At 37.7% G+C, this 20,953-nt stretch overlaps 1 protein-coding gene across 5 annotated transcripts in view; it reads left to right on the top strand.

Annotated features, from left to right (window-relative positions):
* The window catches only part of TTBK2 (tau tubulin kinase 2), a 164,225-nt gene that overhangs the window by 86,850 nt on the left and 56,422 nt on the right, over positions 1 to 20,953 (top strand). For all 5 annotated transcript variants that reach the window (XM_047738246.1, XM_047738247.1, XM_047738250.1 and 2 more), the window contains one exon: positions 1,315 to 1,419. In XM_047738246.1, the coding sequence (XP_047594202.1) occupies positions 1,315 to 1,419 (105 nt within the window). The remainder of the gene's footprint in view (positions 1 to 1,314; positions 1,420 to 20,953) is intronic.

Raw genomic sequence — 20,953 nt, 5'->3', positions numbered from 1 at the left:
CTCGCAGCCAAAGTAAAAATTAATAATGCTTGACTATTATTATTATGTGCATTAACATTCCTAGTTACTTAGCCTTACACCTAAATTGGAAGTCATTCTTTAGATTTCTTTTTCCTGATACTGTGTAAAAATATATACATATGTGGCTTTTTTTTTTTTAATTTTATTTTTTATAAACATATAATATATTTTTATCCCCAGGGGTACAGACATATGTGGCTTTTATATTCATTGTGTTCTCTGAAATATTTCTCAAGTGACAAATTGTACTTATAAGGAACCATCAATTATGAAAGACCTTATTTTTTCTTCTGAGTGCTACAGTGGCAATATATAGTATTTTTTTCTATTCTGTTTTTTCTTAGAAATTGTCATTTCCATAACTGAAATATGCATTTATTTTTCCTTCTTTGTTTTTTTATTGCTCACAAGGGGAAATGATCCATTTCTGATATACTATATTTACTATAAATATATCATGTGTTGGTTAGTGCAGTTGAAAATTACATCCATCTGTTGCTACATGATTTCTAAAATTAAATAGTTTACATGAAAATGCCAACTAAAATTAACATTAGTAGAGTCAGGCTTAATGTAATATAGATTTCTCTTGTTCTCAATTCTATGCCAAACTAAATGTCACTACTTTAGAAGCATGGTGACTGAAGACTTTCCATTTTCATCTGAAAACTCCCTAAGTAGAACACTATTTTAAAATAAAAGCTAAAAATTTTGTAGCAGTTTTGCTTTTTCCTTTATAAATTCTCTTTTTACATACCATCTTTGCAAATTTGTGCTCATTTAACATTACATTTATTTTTTAAGGGAAGAATGCAAAGTGTATTTCATGTAAGTCTGTTTTGAAATGCTTCCTTAAATTGAATTTTAATTTTTATGCTTAGTGAAATTCAGCTTTATGATGCTTATAGGAAATTCATTTAAATTTTTAGCTGTGTATTCAATTTTGCTCACTCCTAGTTCCTCCCATTTTAAAAAGGAAGAATTGGGCTGTCTTTAAAGTTGACTTAGACCAGAATTTCAAGGAACATAGAGTTCCACTTAAGTCAGTGTTGTTGTAGGTAACTTTGTACCATCACTTAATTCTTTGTTCCTCAAAGTTACCTGCTCCTAGGCATTAATAGAATACACAACAAGATTATGTATTAATATCCAGTAAATATCATGGATTAGAATAGTGTGTTTGAGACATATGTATTATATAGAGTTTAAATAGAAGAATTAAAATATAGGAAGGATATATGTAAGGATTTAGTATTATAAGAATATGTATATTTTCCTTCTTTGCTTTTCTAGTCAAACTTCGCCATGGGTCGCTTTCCTAGTACATGTAGGAAATGTTACATGCTTGATTTTGGCTTGGCTCGACAATTTACCAATTCCTGTGGTGACGTCAGACCAGTAAGATTTTTCATATTATTATTAAATTTGAGAATTAACCTATTATTTATAATATCACTTTGTTAAAAAAGAAATATGAATTATGTATAGAATGGATGTCATCCAAGAAGTAGCATATAGATTTTATTTAATTTTTTTAATTAATTTTATTATTGAAAGTTGTGGCTTTAAAAAAAAAAGTACATTAGGGGCAGCTGGGTGGCTTGGTTAAGCATCCGACTTTGTTTCAGGTCATGATCCCAGGATCTTGAGATCCAGCCCTGCATCAGGCTTACCTGCTCAATGGGGAGCCTGCTTCTCCCTCTCTGTCTGCTACTCCCCCTACTTGTCCTTTCTCGCTTTCTCTCAGTCGAATAAATAAATACAATCTTTTAAAAAAGAAAAAAAAAAAAGGACATCAGACACAGAGTTGGAAGAATGGATTTGGAGAAGAACATACATTGGCCCTTTAGGCTCAAGGGTCTTTTTTGCAGTCTGAGGTTCTTTCTATATCCTACAATTCTATTTTCGTTTTGTACATTTCATATCCAGAATTTCCATTTGGAAATATTTTTTCTCATTGTTGATATTCTCTATTTGAGAATGAACATTTTTTTTCTTTATTGATACTCTCTATTTGACATGATGTTGTCGTCATGCTTTCCTTCTGTCTTTAATCAAGCTCTCCTTTTGTTCTGTAAACATACTTATAATGGCTAGTTTGAAATCTTTCCTCTTAAATCTGACATCTAGTCACTGTCACAGGTGGTTTCTGTTGCTTCTCCCACCCCCAAATGTATGGGTCATACTTTCCTGTTTCTTTGATTCCTTATAATTTTTTTGTTGGAGACTGGACATTTTAGATAATATAGCTGTTTTAGATACCGGTCCTCCTTTCCAGTGCTTTGTTATTGTTATTTGCTTGTTTATTTGTTTAGGGGCTGAACTGGATTTGTTTCTGTGAAGGCTGTTCCCCCTGTGACCCTTCCCTCCCTTTCCCCAGCACAGAATATTAAGTCTCTATTGTTGCTCCTGGGCCAGTCTGCCTATAGTCACCCTGGAATGACTCTTGTACTGGTGGAGCTCTCCTCTACACTTTTCCCTGACTACACCCAGGTTTTCAGCTCCACTAATTGCTGGCTGATTGCTTTGTTGTTTATAATAGTACCCTGGGGTATAAATTCCGGGCAGGGGCTTGACAAACTAATCTTATCTAATTTCTAAGGTTAGAGTTTGGATATTTCTGACCTCAAGAGGCCTTCTAGAAGTCTTATTCCCCTGGTTCTCTCTTACCTGGCCAGCCTGTAGTCCAGGCTTTATCTTCATTAGATCTGTAAGCAAATCTCCTCCCAACTCCCTATACCACAACCTTCCCTATTTTTGAGAAATGTTTTAAGTTTAAATGTTACTGTTGCAAACAAGATAAACTCCTGTGGGAAGAGATTAACAGGTGGTCTTTTTTAATGGCCTTTCTCCTGCCCCCAGGCAAAATCTCTGAGCCAAGGCTCTAAAGTTGGGCGGAGAACTGTGGTAGCTTCTGAATGACATCTTTACTCTTTAGGAGCTGAGACAGGGCAGTAAGTGGAGATCTCTGAGTTTGTCCTGTCAGGGAAGCACTGTCTCCTGAGCCACGGGGAAGGGCTCTTGGGCTCCCAGGATTGTCAACATACACCCAAGGTAGAGATCTGGAAGAACCTCAGAAATGCTGAAGTCCTGTTTCTATGGGAAGAAAGCCCTCCAGCTCAGAACTGGGAAATAAGGGGGTCCTGTGTCCATGGTGGCGATAGTCTGGAGTAGAGCCACGTTCTCTGCTCTGGAAGAGAGGAGGGAGGGAATAGTTTTGGTTCAAGTATCATAGAATTTTCACTTTTCTTGAATAGATGTTTATTTGTTATTTGCCCTAAGGACCATTTCCAGGAGCTTTAGTTTTTTAAAATAATTTTCACCAATTTTACTGGGGATCAGGTCAGTAGAACTCATTATATTGTCATAACCTATAGTTCAGTTCTTCTGTCTCCTTTTTACCTTTTAGTTTTGTTTTAACTTGGTACTGATTGTGATTTTCATTTCCTAGCAAATTAAGTTGCACAAAAGCTAAAATACTGATTTTGAATGAGCTAAATATATAATAATGGAGTTATATATGTAAATGTAAATTGTATTTAGAATATAGGCACATGAGAATTGAGGTGCCTTAAAAATTACAAGATAATCTTTTTGATTCTAGTGAAAATCTTGCATTAATACATAGCAAAGCAGGTAAAGAATTTAGGTTCTATATAGCTTGCTAGATTTGAATATATTTCTGGAATCCCATTTCTTTTCCAGATATCATTCTTTTTGAATTTTTAGACTGTTACAGGTTATTGTTTATTCTCACACATAACATATATTTGATGAGCACATAATCTGTGTGAGGCATGGATCTAGGTGCTAGGACTATAGTGGTGAATAAGCAGACCAAAATGAGGCTCTTATGGAGGTTATATTTTTTTGGAGAAGACAGATTAAAAAACAAATAAACACATAATTTTAGGTAGTGGTATATGCTATGAATAAACACAAAACAGTGTATTGACAGAGTGATGGGCAGTGAGAATAAGAGACTATGTTAGTACCAAAGAAGAAAAAAAGGAGACTATTTTAGAAGTAATAGTTTAAAAAGACTTCTCTGAGGAGGTATTGAGTTGAGAGTTGAATTAAGTGTGAGAGTGGGCCATGTGAATATCTTGAAAGAGAGTGTTCCAGGCAAAGGGAATAGCAAATTCAAAGGCCCTAAAGGTATAGTAAGTTTGGTGTGTTTGAGAAAAAGCAGGGAGGCCACCGTGGGTATAGCACAACACAGCATAGCATGATGAGGAGTTCAGTGGCAAGAGATAAGGTATAAGAGGTTGGTTGGCCCTAGATTGTATACAATTTTACAAAGAGATTTTATTCTAAATATGATAGGAAGCCTTTGGAAAATTTTGAGCGGGGTTGTTGTATAATCTGGTACATGATCTGTCAATAAGCTAATTATATAATGGAATTATATACAGAAGTAGATTATATTTAAGACATAGCCTTAGGAGAATTTCAGTGCCTAGAAATTGTAAGGAGCCTATCTTCAGTTCTATCAGTATTCTTCTGTAAATTAGCAGTCTTGCAGAAAAGAACTTAGGTTCTTTGTAGTTTGTTATATTTGAATATATTTCTGGAATCCTGTTTCTGTTCTAAGTAACAGTTTTTCGAGTTTTAGAACATGTGTTGTTGTTTTTTTAAAGTCACTCTGGCTGTGAAGAAGAGACTATTGAGAGCAAGAGCAAGAGTGGAATCAGAAAGTTACAAGTGAGAAGGCTAAATTTGTTAGTCCAATGGTCATTGATAGTGACTGAGATCTAGGGCATTAGGGAGCTCTAATGAAGGTGGTGAGAAATGGTCATATTTAGGATATATTTTAAAGATAGACTGAATGATGCTTCCTTTTGGATTTGTTAATATCAGATGTCAAGAAAAAAGAAGAGTCAGGATTGACTTTTAAATTTTTGTCCTGAACTAATGGTCATGCCTTTAACCATGATGGGGAAGAAGGATGAACAGTGGATTTGATAAGGGAAAAATGAGGTTCTATTTTCTAGAAGTTAAGTTTGAGATGCTTCTTAGATTCCAGATGGAAATACAACAAGAAGGTGATTTGATACAATAATATGTAGCTCAAAAGAGAAATCAGGACTGGAAATAATAGAAATTTAAGAATAATTTGATTGGGGGTGGGGGTGTAGTCAGGGCACAGGGGTGCGAGAGTACCTGGTTTTGGGGGTCCCAAGTAGATAAGCTTTGACTACTTGACACTGAGAAAATCTGAAGGCAGAGAGACAAGTACTGGTGAAACAAGAAAGAAAAGTATTTGAACAGATGCTCAATGGACCGCACCACCCAGCGTGCCCCGAGAGCTGTTTTTATTTTATTTTAGATTTTATTTATTTATTTTAGAGAAAGAGTGTCTGAGGGGGAAGGAACAGAGGGAAGAAGGACAAGCAGACTCCATGCTGAGCACAGAGCCCAACAAAAGGCACAATCCCATGACCTTGAGATCATGACCTGAGCCGAAATTAACAGTTGGATGATTAACCAACTCTGAGAGATGTTTTATTTTAAAGACTGGTAAGGGCGCCTGGGTGGCTTAATGGGTTCGGCCTCTGCCTTTGGCTCAGGTCATAGTCCTGGGGTCCTGGGATTGGGCCCCACATTGGGCTCTCTGCCCAGTGGGGGACCTGCCTCCCCCCTCCCCTCTGTCTGCCTCTCTGCCTACTTGTGATCTCTCTGTCAAATAAGTGAATAAAATCTTAAAAAAAAAAAAGAAGAAGAAGAAGACTGGTAAAACAGGGACGTAGTTGAAAGGGAAGTAATAAAATCCTTCCTTAATTTATTCCTTCCTTCTCATTTATTTATTTATTTTTTAAAAGATTATTTATTTATTTATTTGACAGAGAGAGAGAGAGAGAGAGATCACAAGTAGGCAGAGAAGCAGGCAGAGAGAAAGGGTAAAGCAGGCTCTCTGCTGAGCAGAGAGCCCAATGTGGGCCTTGATCCCAGGACCCTGAGATGATGATATGAGCCAAATGCAGAGGCTTAACCCACTGAGCCACCCAGGTGCCCTCATTTTTTTTTTTAATGGCAGTTATTGCAGCATGCTTGTGTACTGATGGTAATACTCCAGGAGATGTGAAAAAAATGATAATGTAGACAGAGAAGGAAAAATTCTAGGAGCCACATTCTTGCATAGCCAAGGAAAGGAACCTGAGCACAAATGATGAGGTTAGCTCATTCTCTAAGAACAAGAACACTCCTTCCATTGTAACTGAGAAAAGGCCGAGTAAATGGACACAGATATAGGTAAGCATTTAGATTTGGTAGTGGAAAGTTGAAGTTCTCTCATGGCTTTTATTCTCTTAGAGAAGGTAAGGCCTTTTGCTGAGAGTGCAGAATGGTGCTGGAGGTTGAAGATGGAAGAGGACAAGCGAAATAGTTACCATGGAGAGGGAGAGGTGAACTAGATTCAGAAAATAGATTGCTGACCTGGGCTGAAAACTCATTTGAGTATTATGGTAATATAAGGTGAGATTGTCAGTACAGTTTGTTTTTCTCTAAACACCTTAAACTGTTTATTTAGAAGTGCACATTAGTGTGAGAGTTGGGTTTAACCTGGGTAAGGATCAGGTTAGCACTATGGAAGAGTGATAGAAGAGAGTTGAGAGAATGTTATTGTGGTTGAACATAATTCAGACTGTGTAAGGAATGATCTTTCCCTTTTTTTTATATATCACCTTATAGAATTTCAGTAGGATTTTCATAATTTTCTTTAAATCTCTTAAATCTCAGGTAAAATTAATTTTAAACTTTTTCAGATCATGATTATGATTGAAATCCTTTTTTCATATTGCTCCATTAATATAAAATCAAAGTTGCCTTTGTAGATTTGTTTCATATTGTACAATTTTGTTTATTTATTCCTTGTAAGAAACTTAAATTGAGTCACTTGAATTGTCTAGGTATGCCATCATGTTATCTGCAAAAATCAATATTTTTATTTTGTATTGCTGTATTATGTATTCCAGAAGAGTGTAAAAAACACATATAAAAATTTTAAGGAAGACTGTAAAACATCTGTGGCCTCTATCTAGGTTAAGAAATAGCTCATTACCACTATATATTTCATTCCCTCTTCTTCCTCAAGCAGCACTGTCTAATTGAAGTTACTGTAAGGATAGAAATGTCTGGGTGCCTGGGAGGCTCAGTGGGTTAAGCCTCTGCCTTAGGCTCAGGTCATGATCTCAGGATCCTGGGCTTGAGCCCTGCATCGGGCTCTCTGCTCAGCAGGGAGCCTGCTTTCCCCTCTCTCTCTGCCTGCCTCTCTGCCTACTTGTGATCTCTCTCTGTGTGTCAAATAAATAAATAAAATCTAAAAAAAAAAGAAAGAAATGTTCTGTACCCCTACTCATATGGTAGTCACTAGCTACATGGGCTATTGAGCACTTGAAATGTGACCAGAGGAAATGAGGGACTGTTTTAAATTTCATTTAGATTTAGGTTGCTATTATATTGGTCATTGCAGCTCTAGATATAACCTCCATTCTGAATTTTGCACGAATAAGTCTGTCTTCTGCCAACCTGACAGTACTTGTTTTGGAGCATAAAGCAGATTCAGGGAGCTATTGGAAAATAGTACAGTTATCATGTGGCTTCCATCTAGTTTCCCCCAGTGATAATATCTTACATAACCATAGTATATTGTTAAAGCTAGGAAATAGATACTGGCTTACTATTACTAACTCAAGTGCAGGACTGAGTCAGCGTTTAATATATTTTTATATGTAATTTTTCCTGAGGGAGGGGAGTATATGAAACTTTTTCCCATGTGTAGATTCGTACACCCTACACCACAATCAAGCTACCAAACTATTTCATCACCACAAAGAAACCCCCTCAAAACATAACATAATTTTAAAAATTGATTTTAAAGATGTAAATTTTGGGGGGGCGCCTGGGTGGCTCAGTGGGTTAAAGCCTCTGCCTTCAGTTCAGGTCATGATCCCAGGGTCCTGGGATCGAGCCCCACGTCGGGCTCTCTGCTCAGCAGGGAGTCTGCTTCCTCCTCTCTCTCTGCCTGCCTCTCTGCCTACTTGTGATCTCTGTCAAATAAATAAATAAAATCTTAAAAAAATAAAAAATAAATTTAAAGATGTAAATTTTTATATATATATAAATATATATATGTGTATATCACATCTTCTTTATCCATGTGGTTATATGGTGTGTACATACATACATACATACATACACACACATATACTTGTGTATGTGTGCATGCGCGTGTGTGCACACACGCTGGAATATTATGCAGCCATCAAAAAATAAAATCTTGCCATTTGCAAGGATGTGGATATACTAGAGGGTATTATGCTAAGTGAAATAAGTCAATCAGAAAAAGACAATTATATGATCTTACTGATATGTGTAATTTGAGAAACAAGAGAGGATCATAAGGGAAGGGAGGGAAAAATGAAACAAGAAACCATAGAGGGAGAAAAACCATAAGAGACTCTTAATCTCAGAAAACAAACTGAGGGTTCCTGGAGTGGAGGGAGGTGGGAGGGATGGGGTGGCTGGGTGGTAGAAATTGGGGAGGGTATGTGCTATGGTGAGAGCTGTGAATTGTGTAAGACTGATGATTCACAGACCTGTACCCCTAAAACAAATAATACATTTTATGTTAATTTAAAAAGAGTATTTTTCTGTTACAATTCCACAACTTCAACTATTTTCTTACTTCCACTGGGGGCTATATTACATAGTTCTCTATGCTTCCTGTCCCTTTCCAGAGTCCCTACCTTTGGTTAGCAATAGGCCTGGGTTCATGCTTACAGTCTCTCCCTGCTCCTGGTAGATTTAGTCTCCTGGGAGCTCATTTTGTTTCTGACATTCATCCTCTCCTTCATATTCACACAGCTCTGTCTTTGTAGTAGTCTTGAGGCTTCTCATTGGGATTATTAAGAGTTTCCTCCTTGGTTTCCCTAAGTCCTCCTTCCAGTCTCTTCTTTTTACCTCCAGAAGAGTAAGCATCTTAAGCACTTTCTCACTCATGTCCCTTTCCTACTTAAAATTTTTTGATGAATTCCATTTCGCTGCATGTTATAAACGAAACACCTTAGTATGACATTCAAGGCCATCCTTACTTAACCTGATTCCAACCTCCTTTTCCATTATTTCCTCTCACCATTTGCTCCAGCCTTATCACTTTCCCTAGCACACACACAGTACTTTCCTACCATTTTGCATTGTACACAGTGTTCTTTTTACTTAAAGTGCTTTTTCTTCTTCCTGTTGTAATTCTTTCAGTTTTCATTTAAAATATTTATTTATTTGCGAGAGCAAGAAAGAAACCGAGCATGAGTGGGGTGGGGCAGAGGGAGTGGGAGGGAGAATCTCCCACTGATCATGGAGCCCAACTTGAGGCTTAATTTTACAACCCTGAGATCATGACCTGAGCCAAAATCAAGAGCTGGATGTTCAACCAACTGAGCCACCCAGGCACTCCTCTTTCAGTTTTTCAAGGTCCAATTTATTTTTTCTTTTTCATTTTCACTTAAATACTTAGGTATTTATTTTAGTAAAATGTGCTCTTAGGCTGTTAAACCACTCTCACTTTTTTCTTTTTTATCTTTAAAGATAGTTTTAAAATATAATTCTTGAAGAGATAATATATTTATGTAGTGTGAACATAAGAAAGTAAAAATTCATCAAAGTTAAACACTTCCTTGAAAGACACTGTTAAGCAAAAGAAAAGACAAATCACAGACTGGGAGAAAAATATTTCAAAACACATGTCTGACAAAGGACTTATATCCAGAATCTATAAACAATTTTCACAACTCAGTAATAAAACAAATGAATAAACATGAGCAAAAGATTTGTATAGGCATTTCATCAAAGAAGAAACACTACAGATGGTAAATAAACACAATAGCAAATGGTGAACATCTTTAGTTATCAGTGAAATGCAAATTAAAAGCACAGTGAGACATCACTACACAGCAATAAAGCTAAAAACACATTTCTGAATGCTTGTGAGGCACGAAAATCAGAGGTTGCAAAAGACTGGGAGTTGGAGGGGAAGGGGTTGACTATACAGGACTTTAGAACAACTCTTGGGGAGGGAGGAGAAGGAGAAGCAAGACCACAGAAGAGCAGGACACCTAAATTTCATCTGGTCCCAAGAATTCAGCTAGATAATTATCAAACCATTCTGAAAACCTACAAACTCAATAGGAGATCAAAGAAAAGAATAGCAGCAATTCTCTGAACAAAAAAGTAACCACTTTCTGGAAGGTAGGATGTGCCAAGAAGTGATTCCGAGGCGATATTCAGGAAGGTAGACTGCAGGGGTGGGGGAGGGAGCCTTCGTCAGCTGGCTCCCAGCATGTAATAGAGCAGCGGAGCCCAAAATCAGAACTTGCTCTGTGGAGGGACATAGCTCCAGTGGCTAAGTTGGGGGGTGGGAACCCTTGCTGGAACACTGTGGTCTCAGGACCCTCGGGAAAGACCAGGGGTGCCTGAGGGTGGCAGAGCACCGAAGGGTTGAAGCAGGGAAGCTGGCTGTAAAGGTGGAGCCAAGGAGTGGGCTTTCATCTCAGGGTTGCCATAAACTGTGATCTGAGGCACAGTCTGGCCACTGCTCTTCAAGTAGGGACCCTGTGAGTGGCAGATCCAGGGAGACGCCCCTTCTTCCCCTGGGAGGAGTGGCACGGCAGCGCACCACAGGAACCTACTGGGTTTGGAAACTTCAAATAGGGTCATGTGCCAGAGATAGAAACATTCGGTTACAGGCTGGTTGAGCACAGAGTGTACGGGAGACCAGGGAGAACAGGAGTGATTGACTGCTTTTCTCTCAGGGTGCAGTGAGGAGTGGGGCCCCAAGCTTTCGGCTTCTCTGGCCCAGAGATTGGAAGGCCACCGTTTTCATTCCCATCCTCCAAAGCTGTACAGAAAGTTTTCAGTGAACAAAAGCTACCAAGCCCAAACCCAAGCAGATTACTTAGCCTGGCCCCTGGCAAGGGCTGTGCAAGTCCGCCTCTGGCAAAGACATTTGAGAATCACTGCAACAGGCCCCTCCCCCAGAAGATCAGCAAGAACATCCAGCCAAGTTTACTGATCAGTGAGAACTGTAAAAATCCAGTGCTAGGGAAATACAACATATAGAATTCATGACTTTTTCTCCATGATTCTTGAGTCTTTCAAAGTTAATTTTTAACATTTTCTTTTTTTCTTTTCCTATTTTTTAAAATTTTCTTCTTTCCTTTTGCAACCAACATCTTATCAATTCATTTTTAAGTCTTTTTTAATTTTCGTTTTTATAGTCATATTCTATTCATTGTATTTAATGTTATTTTTTTGTATATACATAAGTTTTTCTTTCTTTAAATTTTTGGGATACAGTTTCTTTTAATAGACCAAAATATACCCTAATTCTAGTATATGGCTTTGTTCTAGTCTCCCACCTGATCACATTCTCTCCGTTTTTTAAAAAATTAATTATTTTCTTTATCAGCCAACTTCTTATCAATTCCTTTTTAAAAATATTTTAAAATTTTTATCTTTACAGTCATACTCCATCCTTTCAATATTTACCCTTATTTTTGTATATATATAAGTTTTTCTTTCTTTAAAATTTTGGGAGGCACTTTCTTTTAACAGACTACAGTACACCCAAAATCTAGTGTGTGGCTCTATTCTGTTCACCAACTTGATCATATTCCTTTTTTTTCCCTTTCTTTCTTTCCCCCCAGTTTTGGGTCTCCAAATATTTTTCTGGGGTCGTTCTTACCCTTTTAGCATTTTGTTCTCTCATTCACCTATTCTTCTCTGGACGAAATGACAGAATGGAAAAACTCACCTCAAAAAAAGGAACAAGAGGCGGTACTGACTGCCAGGGACCTAATCAACACATCTTACTAATGTAAGAAGTTGGAACTAGAGTTCAGAATGATTATAAAGATAAGAGCTGGGCTTGAAAAAAGCATAGAAGATACTAGAAAATCCCTCTCTGGAGAAATGAAAGAACTAAAATCTAATTCAAAGCAAAAAGGGTATTAATGAGGTACAATAAAAAGTGGAGTCTCTAATTGCTAGGATAAATGAGGATAACAAAGAGAGAATTAGTGATACAGAAGACCCATTGATGGAGAATAAAGAAGCTGAGGAAAAAGATTATTACTGGACCACTTGGGGAGAATTCAAGAGATAAGTGATACCATAAGATGAAACAATATTAGAATAATTGGGATCCCAGAAGCAGAAGAAAGAGAAAGGATCAAAAGGCATATTGGAGCAAATTATAGCGGAGAACATCCCTAATTTGGGGACAGAAACAAGCATCAAAATCCAGGCGGCACAGATAGTTCCCCCTAAAAATCAATAAAAATAGGTCAATACCCCATCATCTAATAATAAAACTTAAAAGTCTCAGAGACAATGAGAAAATCCTGAAAGCAGCTCCAGACAAGAGGTCAATAACCTACAACGGTAGAAACATTAGATTGGCAGCAGACCTATTCACAGAGACCTGGCAGACCAGAAAGGACTGGCATGATATATTCAGAGCACTAAATGAGAAAAATATGCAGCCAAGAGTACTATATCCAGCTAGGCTGTCATTGAAAATAGAGGGAAAGATAAAAGCTTCCAGGACAAACAAAAACTAGAAGAATTTGCAAACACCAAACCAGCCCTAAAGGAAATACCGAGAGGGGTCCTCTAAGCAAAGAGAGAGCCTAAAAGTAACATAGACCAGAAAGAACAGAGACACTATACAGTAACAGTCACCTTATAGGCAATACAATGGCACTAAATTCATACCTTTCAATAGTTACCCTGAATGTAAATGGGCTAAATGCCCCAATCAAAAGACACAGAGTATCAGATTGGATAAAAAAACAAGACCCATTGAGGGGCGCCTGGGTGGCTCAGTGGTTTAAGCCTCTGCCTTCGGTTCAGGTCATGATCTCAGGGTCCTGGGATCGAGCCCCACATTGGGTTCTCTGCTCAGTGGGGAGCCTACTTCCCCCTTTCTCTCTGTCTGCCTCTCTGCCTACTTGTGATCTCTGCTGTCAAATAAATAAATAAAATCTTAAAAAAAAAAGAGGAGAGATCACAACCAACACCAAAGAAATACAATTATGAGAAAATATTATGAGCAACTATATGCCAGCAAATTAGACAGTCTGGAAGAAATGGAGGCATTCCCAGAGACATATAAACTACTAAAACTGAACCAGGAAGAAATAGAAAACCTGAACAGACCCATAACCAGTAAGGAGATTGGAGCAGTCATCAAAAATCTCCCAACAAACAAGAGCCCAGGGCCAGACAGATCCCAAGGGGAATTCTACAAACACTTAAAGAAGAATATATCTATTCTCCTGAAACTGTTCCAGAAAATAGAAATGTAAGAAAAACTGTCAAACTCATTTTATGAGGCTAGCATTACTTTGATCCCCAAACCAGACAAAGACCCCATCAAAAAAGAGAATTACAGACCAATATCCTTGATGAACACCAATGCGAAAATTCTCACCAAAATACTAGCCAATAGGATCCAACAATACATTACAAGTATTATTTACCACGACCAAGTGGGATTTATTCCAAGGCTGCAAGGTTGGTTCAGCATCTGCAAATCAATCAGTGTGATACAGTACATTAATAAAGGAAAGAACAAGAACCATATGATAATCTCAATAGATGCAGAAAATGCATTTGGCAAAGTGTAGCATCCTTTCTTGATTAAAACTCTTCACAGTGTAGGGATAGAGGGTACATACCTCAATATCGTAAAAGCTATCTATGAAAAACCCACAGCAAATATCATTCTCAATGGGAGAGAACTGAGAGCTTTTCCCCTAAGGTCAGGAACACAGCAGGGATGTCCACCATTGCCACTGCTATTCAACATGGTACTGGAAGTCCTAGCCTCAGCAATCAGACAACAGAAAGAAAGAAAAGGCATCTGAATTGGCAAAGAGGAAGTCAAACTTTCACTTTTTGCAGATGATACGATACTTTATAAGAAAAACCCAAAAGACTCCACCCCAAAACTGCTGGAATTCATACAGGAATTCAGTAAAGTGTCAGGATATAAAATCAATGCACAGAAATCAATTGCATTTCTATATATCAACAACAAGACAGAAGAAAGTGAAATTAAGAAGTTGATCCCATTTACAATTGCACCCAAAGCCATAATATACCTAGGAATAAATTTTACCAAAGAGGCAAAGAATCTGTACTCAGAAAATTGTAGCATACTCATGAAAGAAATTGAGGAAGACACAAAGAAATGGAAAAACGTTCCACGGTCATGGATTGGAAGAACAAATATTATGAAAATATCTATGCTACCTATAGCAATCTACACATTTAATGCAATCCCTATAAAAATACCATCAACTTTTTTCAAAGAAATGATACAAAACCCTTAAATTTGTATGGAACCAGAAGAGACCTGAATAGCCAGAGGAATGTTGAAAAAGAAAACCAAAGCTGGCAGCGTCACAATTCCAGACTTCAAGCTCTATCACAATGCTGTAATCATCAAGAAAGTATGGTACTGGTACAAAAACAGACACATAGATCAGTGGAACAGAATAGAGAGCCCAGAAGTAGACCCTGAACTCTATGGTCAACTAATCTTTGACAAAGCAGGAAAGAATGTCCAATCAAGAAAAGATAATCTTTTCAACAAATGGTGTTGGGGAAAATGGACAGCCACATGCAGAATAATGAAACTGGACCATTTCCTTATACCACACACAAAATAGACTCAAAATGGATGAAAGACCTCAATGTGAGACAGGAATCCATCAAAATCCTTGAGGAGAATACAGGTAGCAACGTTTTCAACCTCCTCTGCAACAGCTTCTTCCTAGAAGACACATCACAAAGGCAAGGGAAACAAGGGCAAAAATGAACTCTTGGGGCTTCATCAAGATAAAAAAAATTTTGCACAGCAAAAGAAGCAGTCGACAAAACCGAAGACAACCGACAGAATGGGAGAAGATATTTGCAAATGACATATCAGATAAAGGGCTATTATCCAAAATCAATAAAGAACTTATCAAACTCAACATCCAAAGAAAAAATAATCCAGTCAAGAAATGGGCAGAAGACATGAACAGACATTTCTGCAAAGACATCCAAATGGCCAACAGACATATGAAAAAGTGTTCACTATCACTTGGCATCAGGGAATTATAAATCAAAACCTCAATGATACAGCACCTCGCACCAGTCAGTATAGGTAAAATTAATAAGTCAGGAAACAACAGATGTCAGCAAGGATGCGGAGAAAGGGGAACCCTCCTCCACTGTTGGTGGGAATGCAAGCTGGTGCAGCCACTATGGAAAACATTATGGAGGTTCCTCAAAAAGTTGATAATAGAGCTACCCTATGAGCCAGGAATTGCACTTCTGAGTATTTACCCCAAAGATACAAATGTAGTGATCCAAAGGGGCATGTGCACCTGAATATTTATAGCAGCAATGTCCACAATAGCCAAACTTTGGAAAGAACCTAGATGTCCATTGACAGATGAATGGATAAAGAAGATGTGGCATACACACACACACACACACACACACACACACACACACACACACACAGGAATATTATGCAGCCATCAAAAATGAAATCTTGCCATTTGCAGTGACGTGGATGGAACTAGAGGGTATTAGCTAAGTGAAATAAGTCAGAGAAAGACAGTTATCATTTGATCTCACTGATATGAGGAATTTGAGTAACAAGACAGAGGATCATAGGGGAATAGAGGGGAAAGTGAAACAAGATGAAACCAGAGAGGGTGACAAACTATAAGAGACTCTTAACCTCAGGAAACAAATTAAGGGTTGCTGGAGTGGAGGGGGTGGGGATGGGGTAGCTGGGTGATGGACATTGGGGAGGGTATGTGCTATGGTGAGTTCTGTGAATTGTGCAACACTGATGAATCGCAGATCTGTACCCCTGAAACAAATAATACATTATATGTTAATTTTAAAAAAAGAGAACTCTTGGGGTGATAGGAATACATTGTACCTTGAAAATTGACTTGAAAAAAACTAAATGGTAAGAAGCAATGAAACAAATTTCTCTTTCATCCCTGCTATCCCAAATGCATTCATTTTCTATACTGCTCTTATGCCTTCTTCAGACCTTTAGGTAACTATATTTTTGTTTTTTCTTTAATGTATTCTTCCAGAATTTCTTCTTGAATATGCAATATAGATGAATGTATATTCTCATTTTTCTCTTTTTGATTTAAAAGGTAGCATGATGTACATTCTGCACTTGTCTTTTTTTCCACAGTGTATGTACAAGATCTTTCCATGTCAGGATATAGAGCGTCTTCATTCTTTTGTGAAGCTGCAAAGTGTATTCTGTTGTAAGGATGTACTGTAATTTATTTAATCAGTCTATTTATGAACATATTTGTGAACATATGGATTACTTTCAGTCTTTTGCTATCACAAACATTAATGTAGTGAGTGAATGTGTTATGTCCGTTATTTTTGCACATATGCAAGTATATATGTAATATAAACTTCCAGAAGTGACATGACTTTTTCAAAGAGAATGTGTGCCTTTGAAGTTTTGATAGATATTGCCCAATTGCCATTAGTTAGGGAGGTTTTAAGAGATCACTTAGTTTTTTTCTTTTTCAAATTTTTATTTAAATTTTAATTGGTTAACAGTACAGTGCAGTATTGGTTTTAAGAGTAGAATTCCGTGGTTCATCACTTACATACAACACCCAGTGCTCATCATAACAAGTGCCTTCCTTAATGCCCACCACCCATCTAGCTAATCCCCTACCCACCTCCTTCCATCAACCCGTGGTTTATTATATCTTTAAGAGTTTCTTATGGTTGGGGTGCCTGGGTGGCTCAATCAGTTGAGTGTCCAGCTCTTGGTTTTGGCTCAGGTCATGGTCTTGGGGTCACTGGGATCAAGCTCAATTTGAGATTCTCTGCCTCATACACTTCTCAGCCTTTGGGCTAAGATCAAGTAGAGATTCTCTGCCTCTCCTTCTCCTTTTCCACTTCTCATGCATACTCTATTTCTCTCAAATAACTAAATATAATCTTTAAAAAAAAGTCTCTTATGGTTTGTTTCCCTATCTCTCTTTTTCACCCATCCAATATGTTGATCTGTTTTGTTTCTTAAATTCCACATATGAGTGAAGTCATGGTATTTGTCTTCCTCTGAGTGACTTATTTCACTTAGCATAATACACTCTACCTTCATCCAAGTTGTTCCAAATGGCAAGATTTCATTCTTTTTGATGGCTAAGTATAATATTCCACTGTGTATATACACCACATCATCTTTATCCATTCATTATTCAGTGGACATGGCTCTTTCCATAGTTTGGCTATTGTTGATAGTGTTGCTATAAAAATTGGAGTGCATGTAACCCTTTGAATCTGTGTTTTTGTATCCTTTGTGTAAATACCTAGTAGGGCAATTGCTGGGTCATAGGGTAACTCTTTTTAACTTTTTGAAGAACCTCCAAGTGAGATTTATTCTTGGGCTCTAGGGATGGTTCAGTAGTCATAAATCAATCAGTCTGATACACCACATTAGTAATAGAAAAAATAAGTGGGTGCCTGCATGGCTCAGTTGGTTAAGTGTCTGACTTCCGATTTTGTCTCAGGTCATGATCTCAGGGTCCTGGGATTGAGCCCTGCATTGGGCTCTGTGCTCAGTGGGGAGTCTGCTTGTCCTTCTCCCTCTGGCCCTCCCCCTGCTTGTGCTCTCTCTCTCAAATAAATAGTATCTTTAAAAATATAATAGGAGGGCGCCTGGGTGGCTCAGTGGGTTAAGCCGCTGCCTTCGGCTCAGGTCATGATCTCAGGGTCCTGGGATCGAGTCCCGCATCGGGCTCTCTGCTCAGCAGGGAGCCTGCTTCCCTCTCTCTCTCTCTCTCTCTGCCTGCCTCTCAGTCTACTTGTGATCTCTCTCTGTCAAATAAATAAATAAAATCTTTAAAAAATATATATATAATAGGAGATTATGCTGAGTGAAATAAGTCAAGCAGAGAGAGTCAATTATCATATGGTTTCACTTATTTGTGGAGCATAAACAAATAGCATGGAGGACAAGGGGAGTTAGAGAGGAGAAGGAGTTGAGGGGAATTGGAAGGGGAGGTGAACCATGAGAGACTATGGACTCTGAAAAACAATCTGAGGGTTTTGAAGGGGCGGGGGCTGGGAGGTTGGGGGAACCATGTGGTGGGTATTGGAGACGGCACGGACTGCATGGAGCACTGGGTGTGGTGCAAAAACAATGAATACTGTTATGCTGAAAATAAATTTAAAAAATTAAAAAAATAAATAAATTAATTAATTAAAAAATAGGATAACAACCATGTGGTCCTCTCAATAGATGCAGAAAAAGCATTTGACAATACACAATATCCATTCTTGATTAAAAAACCCTCAACAAAGTACATAACAAAGGGACATACCTCAACATCATGAAGGTCGTGTATGAAAGACCCACAGCTAATATTATCCTCAGTGGGGAAAAACTGAGAGCTTTTCCTGGACAGTCAAGAGATCATCTATTTTAAGGCCCCATTAAATGTTGCTTATTCTTAAGATTATTTCTTCTTCAGCAGGACTTTGCCTTCTCCCCTCTCACCAAATGGAACTAATGCTTTCCATTCCTAGGCTTTCATAGCTTATTGTACTTTGCTAATGATCTTAATTATAATTTGCTTTAAATTAGTAGTTCTATATATGGCTATTTTTCCCAGGTGGGTTGAGTTTTCTTTTCTGCTTTATATAAGATGGCTGAATTTTCTTGACCTGGCATAATTTCTTTGATGAATCACATCAAGATCTTTCTAAACAGCTGATCTCTTTTTCTCTCTGGCCCAACCTTTCCATGGCAGAAGCAAAGTCAGGGGTACTCTTAACTGGAAAGAGTCTCCTGGGTTTGTCTTGGCTAGAATCTATCAGGGGGACATCTAGGTGTCCAATTAACTGTGGACTGGATTGCAGAGTGTGGTAATAGCTTTGGAGATTTTTATCCTGATAGTTACTGGAGTGAAAGTAACTAGGAAAAAGTACATGCTATTAAAACATTTTTGTTAGTGAATGCTCTTGTCAGGTAATGAATAAAAGTACAACCAGTGAAATGTTATTTACTGAATAGAGTTGATAGGCTTTCATGTATAATCTTATACATTCTTTGTCTAGAAAAGAAATCTCTGATCTCAGAGTTCCATCAAATTGAGAATATTAGCTATTCCTGTTAGTTGTGATATTGTAGGAAAATATTGAGATCTACTGACTATGATTGACAATGAATGGCAGGTGAGAAAAGGGATTTAAATATATCACAGGAACTTTTGATTAATGAGAGTTATTAAATACAAAGAATTTTTTTTGAAGATTTTATTTATTTATTTGACAGAGAGAGATCACAAGTAGGCAGAGCAGCAGGCGGGGGGTTGGGGTGAAGCAGGCTCCCTGCGGAGCAGAGAGCCTGATGGCGGGGCTCGACCCGAGGATCCTGGGATCATGACCTGAACTGAAGGCAGAGGCTTAACCTCTGAGCCACCCAGGTGCCCCAAGAATATTTTTAAAATTGTTAAATGTTAAGACAAAAACAAGAAGGAGTAATTAAAATGGAAAGAGAAGGGCACTTGGTTGGCTCAGTCAATAGAGTATGTGACTCTTGATCTTGGGGTCGTGGGTTCAAGCCCCATACTGGGCGTGGAGCTTATTTAAAAATGAAATGGAATGAAAATTTTTTAAAAGAGAAGACAGAATTTCATGAAACAAATAAATGGAAAACTAATTTAAAAAGATAACACATATGTTACAAAAATGATCAAAGGAAGAACACATAGAATGTCTATCTTACAGCATATGACCAGAATGATTCTGGTAGCTAAAGATTTTTAAAAGAACATTTATTATATTCTTTTTCTGATTATAACAGTAACACATCTTAATTGAAGATAATTAACGGTTACTGGGGGAAAAACCTCTACTAATGAAAGTTATTTATTGGCTGTGGTCATTTTCAGGTTTGTCAAGTTTTCATATTGAGTCTTTGGGATACTGACTTGATCCTTGTGAAGCAGTAGAGTGGAAACAGTGTATGATTTTAAGTCAGAAGACCTTGGTTGATGCTTGTTTTATCACCTACTGATTCTGTGTGTTCAGATAAAGTTAGTTACTTCTCAGAGCCTGTTTCTGTGTCTGTGAAATGAGCAAACCAAGACCGTGCCATCACAGAGTCTATATTTCAATGAAATAAAATAGGCAGTGAACAAATAAGTAAAAGTCTAAATAAAATTAATTTTAGGTAAGGAAAGGTATTATGAGGAAAAAAATAAAGCAGAGTAAAAAAGAATGGAGTGGCATTGAAGGGGGTGGGTAGTATTTTAGATTAGGTCGATTAAGGAGTACTTCTCTGAGGAGGGGACATTTGAGCAGAGGTGTTGGGTAGAAGAGTTAGCCATTGAAGGTAAAGTGTTGGCTTTTCACTGGAGAGAATAGCAGAATAAGCTAGGTACACAGTTGGTTGTAGGAGAAACTGTAAGTAAATCTGTTTGGGAATGAGGCCAGTGCCAAATCATGGAACTCTTGTAGGCCAAATAAGAAAAGTTTGGACTTTATTCTAAGCTGAGCTCTCCAAGAACTGGGATCATGTATTATTCATGTTTGGATTATTTTAGTACCTAGCATGTAATAGTTACCCAGTGACTTGATTTATGAATATATGAATTTCACGTATAGGGAGGGATATAAGTTGCCATTGTCTTCAAGTCGAGTTTGAGTGAAATAGCCAGGACATAGGTTGACATCTTTACTTGCAGACTCCTTATGGTCTTACTGTGCTTAAATGTAACCAGAGCCTGAATATTACTGTATGTACTACAATGCTTGGCATGATTCTGGATATATGAAAGTATTTAGTGTTTTCTAATGTACAGAATTTGTCATAAAT

This window comes from Lutra lutra, chromosome 7 (genome assembly GCF_902655055.1).
Source record: "Lutra lutra chromosome 7, mLutLut1.2, whole genome shotgun sequence".
Lineage (NCBI taxonomy): Eukaryota > Metazoa > Chordata > Mammalia > Carnivora > Mustelidae > Lutra > Lutra lutra.
The sequence above is the reverse complement of the archived record's forward strand: the minus strand, read 5'-3'. Positions and strand labels throughout refer to the sequence as shown.